Source organism: Colobus angolensis, unplaced genomic scaffold, assembly GCF_000951035.1.
Source record: "Colobus angolensis palliatus isolate OR3802 unplaced genomic scaffold, Cang.pa_1.0 Scaffold99, whole genome shotgun sequence".
Classification (NCBI taxonomy): domain Eukaryota; kingdom Metazoa; phylum Chordata; class Mammalia; order Primates; family Cercopithecidae; genus Colobus; species Colobus angolensis.
In genome coordinates, this window is record NW_012123931.1 from 4258783 (window position 1) to 4265862 (window position 7080).

Genomic DNA, 7080 nt, shown 5'->3' on the forward strand with positions numbered 1-7080 from the left:
ATTTTTCTACCTGTTGTTTGCCAGAGGTTCTTGAACACCTGGAGGGATTACTGCAGCACAGATGGCTGAGCCTTACTCCAGAGTTACTGATTCACCAGGTCCAGGGTGGGGCCTGAGAATTTGCACTTATAAAAAGTTCTCAGGTTCTGCTGGTGCTGCTAGTCCAGAGACTACATTATGGAGAACCCTCTTGTCTACTAACTGTAAATGGTAGAACTCTGGAAAAAAGCTTAGTTTGGTGTGGAATAAGAAGCTCAGAGATTATGGAGCAAATCATGAAAGATTCAACCCTTGATCCCAGCATAGTGTGGAATTCAGGTAGCAATACACAGTGACATAACACAATTTTTGATTTTCACGATTGCAAGTCATAGCCAAGTATCAAGTGAGAAAATCAGTTTCATTTGCAAGGCTTAGAGAGGCCAGGTGATTCTAGAAAAAGAGGCCTTGTATTTGCTTTAAACCAGTAAAGAGCTTTGAGTGCTTATTAAATCGAAAGTTTTGCATTTTTCTATTTTATTTTATTTATTTTATTTTGAGATGGAGTCTCACTCTGTTGCTCAGGCTGGAGTGCAGTTGCCTGATCTTGGCTCACTGTAAATTCTGCCTCCTGGGTTCAAGTGATTCTCCTGCCTCAGCCTCTTGAGTAGCTGGGATTACAGGTACACACCACCACACCTGGGTATTTTGGTATTTTTAGTAGAGATGGGGTTTCATCATGTTGCCCAGGCTGGTCTTGAACTCCTGAACTAAGGTGAACCACTGCACCCGACCCAAAAGCTTTGTGTTTTTAAAGATATTAGATGTGTTTCTTGCTTTAAAAAAATCTTAATAATGTAGGAGAATAAGAGAAATGCTTTTCCAAAAGAGAGAATTGCTTGTGATTATTTTACCTTATTGGAATGTTGGATAATATAATCTGCTTCATTAATCATCAGACATACTATGAATTTTACATTTTTATAGGATTTGTGTCTCAATAGAGATAATACGGGTAATTCTTGTACTCCATCTGAAGATGGAAAATGTAGGCCAAAATCATAGACCATGCGTAGAAGCTGGATAATGAAGACAGCTCTGGAGGAACACGTAGACACACGCACACTGACACACAAATATATAAAATATAAACACATATTTTTTTAAAGTTTTAAAGCAAAAGCCGGCCCGTCCCCTCTCCCAGAGTAAGCAGGCCCTGCCCCTCGCCCCAAGTGGGCGGGGACAGCAGTTGCACCTGCAGCTTCCCTTGTGATGCCACAGGTTCCTATGGACACGTTGCTGCCTGGCCACGCCTCCTTTCCCTTTTATCTTTCTCACTGACCAATGGGCTTGGAGCATGAAGGCCACGCCCCTTTTCTGTGTTCTATTGGGGCCCTGGTTACGCCTCCTCTGGCTCAGTCACGCAGCTGACTGGTAGGTGACTGGAGGTGTTCCCTGATGTGGCCCCAACCCTGCCTCCCTCCCCACCCCGCGATGTTAGAAGAAACTCGAGAGAGAAAATTGGCAGCAGCCAAGAAAAAGGTAAAAAGCACCAGGTCGTGGCCCCCCAATCCAGCCAGAGACCCCCTCCAATGACAAGACCACTGCCAGAGTCCATACCACTCCTGAGGCACACCGGGCTGGGGCCCCCAACCCTGGCACCTCTGGGCTCCCCCCACCAAAGTCCTGGCAGTCAGTCCCACTCCTTCAGCAAGCAGCCCAGCCCCTGCCCTCACCAATCACCCCAGGGTGACTTTGGGTGGGCGACTCCTGGGGTTCCCCATTCCATACTCAGCCCTCACATCCTGTCACCCCAAGCCCAACCTCCCTGGGTTCTTTGGGCTCACCTCTCCAAGGACCTGGGTCCCCCAGCCCCAGGACCCCCATTGCCATTCATCCCTGGGTGACTTTGAACTGGTGATTCCTGGGGTTCCCTGCTGCAGACTCTACTCTCCCCTCCTGCTGACCCAAGCCCGATCTCCCTGTGCTCTTTGGGCTGGCGTCTCCAGGGACCTGGGTCCCAGGCCTATATCATGGATCAGCATGACTCAGCCATCGCACTAATGTGGTTCCCCCCACCCCCAGGAGGAGTGGAATGTAGTGATGTCACAATCCCCCTATGAACTGTCATTACTGCTGCAAGACCAGCCTTTTATCTTACAACCCAGTCCCCTAACCGTCCTCACCCAATTTCTGGTTCCTCTGGTCACAGCACAAATTTCCAGCTGGAATGGGAATGAAGAGTATGGGACCTAAGAGGCAGAGGTTTCAAGCTGCCTTACTCCCGTCATATAGACATTGACAGTGTGAAAAGCCTACCCTTTGCCTATGAGCTCAAAATGTTGACAGTATCTCTGGGTGGCAATGGGAGAATGGGTTGAGTTTGGTTTTCTCCCAGGTTCCTACTCAACAGAGAGACTTTAACTTTTTTTCTGAGTTCTCCACCTCATATTCTAATTCTCCATGGTTCTGGGACCAGACTGCACTTCAGTCAGTGGTCTCGGAAGTGACATTTGCTCATCTTCTATGGAATAGATCTTGGAAAACTGAACTTGACAGCTTGAGTCTTCCTCATATCATCTCAACTTCCGTACTTTGAGTGCCACAGGATAAATGTGGGAGATCTTTCTGAAGCATCAGTTTCCCTTGATTCTCTTGAGAGAGGAAAAAGCCTTAACGTACTTAGGGATGACGGCCACATAGGTTTCCAAGAGCACACCAGACTTTTCTTTGAAATGAGACTTGGGTTGTCCTCTTTCTGATAAATTGCCAGATTTAACAAAAAAGTTGCCTTGTGTCATGAGGACACATTGATATAAAAGTTTGAGAGATACTGGTGCACTTATTCACACTAACAGACATGTGAGGATGTATGACTCTAAACCACACAGTGTGCAGTTCCTGACTGCTTAATGTTTACTTTTCTACCTCTGCCTCTGGTTTTGGTCCCTGGCAGCTGCTGATTTGTGGAAAACCCCAGAGCTTGGAGTCAGAAAACTGAGTTTAAGTTCCATTATTGCCCCCACCCCCTTGTTTTTTAGCCATAATATCAATCCCTCTCAGTCACTAAGTGATTGTGACAACAGCTTGTACAGTTGTTGGTGGCATTAAATCAGATGGTGCATAAGAGTATTTTGCAAAAACCATAAAGGAGGATGTGGCTGTAGGGGCTGGTAGTCCTCATGAGTATTACTGCTCTTCTTTCCCACAGCTAAAAGAATATCAGCAGAGGAACAGCCCTGGTGTTCCGGCAGGAGCGAAGACAAAAAAGAAAAATACTGGCAGTAGCCCTGAGACAACCACTTCTGGTGGTTGCCACTCACCTGGGGATGTGAGTCTTGGCTGGTCAGATTCCTGGGGACAGGGGACCCAAGGGGCAGTAGAGGGTAATTGTTGAGTTTGTTGGGTACTGGTTAAGAATTCTGGGTTTGAATCCTGCCTCTCCATGTGCTAGGGATCTGACTTAGGGCAAGTTGCTTGAGCTCTTTGGACCTTTCTTTTCACATCTCTAAAGTAGGGGTAGTATTGTTTGACTTCCATTTTTGAAGATTAAATGAGATTCCTTGTTGTTGTTTTTATGTTAATCCCTAGTACTTGGCCGCTGTAAACACCCAGGACACCCAGGAAATGGTCATTGCTGCTTGATTTTTCTCATCCCCAGTCTCAAGGGGATGCTGGGCCAATGAGTTCAGACACTTGCCATCAGGCTGTCCCTTTAGGAGTCACTGAAAGGGCCCCAGTGTGTGGTGAGGAAAGCCCCAGGCACTAGGAGTAAGAGAAGATCTAACTTGCCACCAGCTTGCTGGGTGACCACAGAAAAATCACTTCTTCCCCTGGGCCTCAGTTTCCTCCTCTGTAAGATGATACTGGACCAGATCAGTGTTTTTCATCTTGCTTTTTAGCTGGAGCCCCCTTAGTTCAAGTGAACCCTTACTCAGAAGTCTGGATTTTTTAATGGAGGTGGAGGTCTGGAGCTTTACCAGATTCATCGCCCATGCCCTGGGCCTGAGGAGAGGGGTCCAGTGAGTGTATTAAGAGCTGCATTGGTCAGGTGACTCTACTCTGTGACTGCATCGCTCAGGGGACTTTTCCATCTATTTGTTCCTGCCCCTGGCAAGGCACCAGGTGGCCATTTGGAAGAAAGGCACAGGCCATGGTTTTAATCTCCTCTGCTCTTCTTCAGCATTTCGTTTTCCTGAACCCACATCTTCCTCCTACCCTGACTTTCTTGCTTCTCTCTAAGCCACTTCTGTCTTTCTCCCTCTGCCCTTGTTTTTCCCTTTTCACTTCATGTAGATTCAGGACATTCTGAAGGTGCTGGTGTCCAACCTTCACCATTCCAGTGGGGTAGCGATCCCCATTGCACAAGTGGTAGCGATCCCCATTGCACAAGTGCCAGGACCCCTCTCTGGCTTGCTGTCTCCAGCTGTGCATGCCCCTGAGGCTTCTCTGGTTTCGGGGATACTTTGCCTCTGGCTTACTTTTATTTTGCCGGCATTATCCTTCAGCCTGTTTATGTCTGCTTCTTCACTTGCTTGATTGATTGGGTTTTTTCCTTCCCTGCATCTTTTATCATCTTGGAAATGGTGAGACATACCTTAAAGTTTAAAAGTAATTTGGGAATAAAGTACAGAACAGGCATGTGGGATTTGGGGCTTTTTTCTTTCTTTCTTTTTCTTCTTTTTCTTTTTTCTTTTTTTTTTTTTTGAGACAGAGTCTCACTCTGTCACCCAGACCAGAGTGCGCTGGTGCAATCTTGGCTCACTACAACCTCTGCCTCCAGGGTTCAAGTGATTCTCTTGCCTTAGCCTCCTGAGTAGCTGAGATTACAGGCATCTGCCACCATGCCAGGCTAATCGTTATATTTTTAGTAGAGATGGAGTTTCACTATGTAGGCCAGGCTGGTCTCGAACTCCTGACCTCAAGTGATCCAACTGCCTCCACCTCCCAATGTGCTGGGATTACATGCGTGAGTCACTGTGCCCAGCCCCTTGCTGTTTTTTTTTTACTTTCTCGACATCCGTTACTCTATCCCGTGTAAGTTTTTTTTTTTTTTTTTTTTTTGAATTTCTATTACCCCTGCATCATCTGCTACCCTGAATGATCTGGAGGTAAGAGGCCCTGGGCCGAGGTACAGTGACCCTGCACACCAGCCCCCCAAGCTCCTCTCACGGCAGGGGCTGGGTGCCCCTATGCCAGCTGAGATAGCCCACACACACCCCAGCCCTAATGATTGTTCTCTCTACCTCTCCCCACAATCGTCCTTCAACTCCTCCTCTCTGCGTGCACCTCAGAGCCGGTACCAAGAAATGGAAGTAGCCCTGGACTCAAGCTCCGCAACAATCAAGCAACTAAATGAAAACATAGAATCATTGGCAAGAGTCCAGTGGGGTCCCCTGATTCCGTGCTGTCCATCCTGGGTTTTAGTTTCCCCTTGGGGCTCTGAAGAAAGGGGCTGAGGGTCCCTGGTCTGCAGATGGGGAGCTGAAACACCCAGGCCTCACCTGGGGGGACCCCAGAGCAAGGAGCATGCAGCATGGCTCTTCTGTCACTGCCCTCTGCTGACTCTCTCTGCTTCAGACATCCCTGCTCCAGTCCTTGCCACACACGCCCTGGGGTTGTGGCCTCTCAGGAAAGTGAGGGCTGTCAGGAGCCCCGTATTTCTGCCCTGACTCAGTCCCTAATTTGCTCTTTGAGTCTGGGCAAGCCACCTCTCCTCCCTAGGCTTTGTGTTTCCAGAGGAGGTAGAGAGTATCAAAGATCTCTTTAAGCTCCGACAGTCCGAGATTGAAATGCCCCTGGAATAGAAACCTCAGGGCCAAGGGTTCCCGTCTGTCCTTTTCTGTCCTGTATGTCTGCTGTGAAGACCCGTACCTGGCCTGTATGTGTTCAGTAAATGTTTGTTGAATGAACACATCTTTCTAAATCACAAGCTGGCAGAAGTGTCGTCCTTTCTCAGACTCCATCTCTAGAGGTTTATGTTACTGTCCTTTTGAGAGTATCCAGATTCAGACTTTGAGTTCTGTGTCTGTGGGCAAAAACCAACAAAGACCCAAATCCTCTGTCTTTGGGAGCTTGAGGAGAGTTGACCAGTTCGTGTTGCCATTGGGCTTGAGAACTTTGCCTTTAAAATGCATTCCTGGTCCCTGCCTACAACTTCCTGGCCTGGGGAATAGAGTTGAGGGGCCCCCCTCAGTCACCTGAATTTAACTCTCCCCACAGAAACAACAGAAGAAACAAGTGGAACATCAGCTGGAAGAAGTAATGTGATTTCTTTGTTTGCTCACAACATGACTGCTGGGTTTGGGGGGCACTCAGATGTAGAGGCACCAGTCTCTTCTCACCCACTCCCAACCTGGGGAAGAAGGCGCGTCCCTCAGGTTCCACCACATCCCCACAGGGTCCCTGATAACCTGGTCCTATGGGTGTGCCTGTCCTGGGGCATTGGTGGCATGCTGGCGGCATTTCTCTGGCTGTGCCATCTCTGCCTCCCCCGGATAAGAGCTCTGTCTTCCTCTTCCTACAGGAAAAGAAAGCAAACAAGGAAATACACAAAGCACAAACGGAGCAGTTAGAGGTGAGTGGAGGGTGGGGAGTTTTCTCCTGTCCTCTGGAGAATGTTTCTTTCCTTCTCTTTCAGCACTTGCTTGGCTTTTCTCCCAAACGTTCAATTCCAGACAATGAACATCCTCACATTGGAAAAGGCAGACTTGAAGACCACCCTTTACCATACTAAACGTGCCGCCAGACACTTCGAAGGTGGGAATCTGGGCACCCCGTCATCCCTCAACCTGACACTTTGACACTGGCACTTTAGGGGGACTCCTTTGGGCCCCACCTCAACCTCTCTCATTACAGAAGATTCCAAGGATCTGGCCGGCCGCCTGCAATACTCCTTACAGCGTATTCAAGAATTGGAGCGGTCTCTCTCTGCTGTGTCTACCCAGCAGCGGGAAGAGGACAGGGTGAGTCCAACCAGCTGCCCCATCCCCTGGCAGCCTGGCTCCCCAGATGCAGGAGTGAGCCTAAAGGTCCCTTCTGCAGGATGCAGTGTCCTGCCCAGAAGGCAGCATGCTCATTTCTCGCTGCTTTTGTGTATGG

General features: G+C 48.5%; 1 protein-coding gene across 1 annotated transcript in view; it reads left to right on the top strand.

Annotated features, from left to right (window-relative positions):
* The first annotated feature begins 1397 nt into the window (after positions 1 to 1397).
* GOLGA6A (golgin A6 family, member A) overlaps positions 1398 to 7080 on the top strand; it is a 9797-nt gene continuing 4114 nt past the window's right edge. The window contains exons 1-7 of the mRNA XM_011933013.1: positions 1398 to 1521; positions 3191 to 3310; positions 5274 to 5354; positions 6202 to 6240; positions 6506 to 6556; positions 6657 to 6738; positions 6838 to 6944. Coding sequence (XP_011788403.1) covers positions 1438 to 1521; positions 3191 to 3310; positions 5274 to 5354; positions 6202 to 6240; positions 6506 to 6556; positions 6657 to 6738; positions 6838 to 6944 — 564 coding nt within the window. The 5' untranslated portion in view covers positions 1398 to 1437. The remainder of the gene's footprint in view (positions 1522 to 3190; positions 3311 to 5273; positions 5355 to 6201; positions 6241 to 6505; positions 6557 to 6656; positions 6739 to 6837; positions 6945 to 7080) is intronic.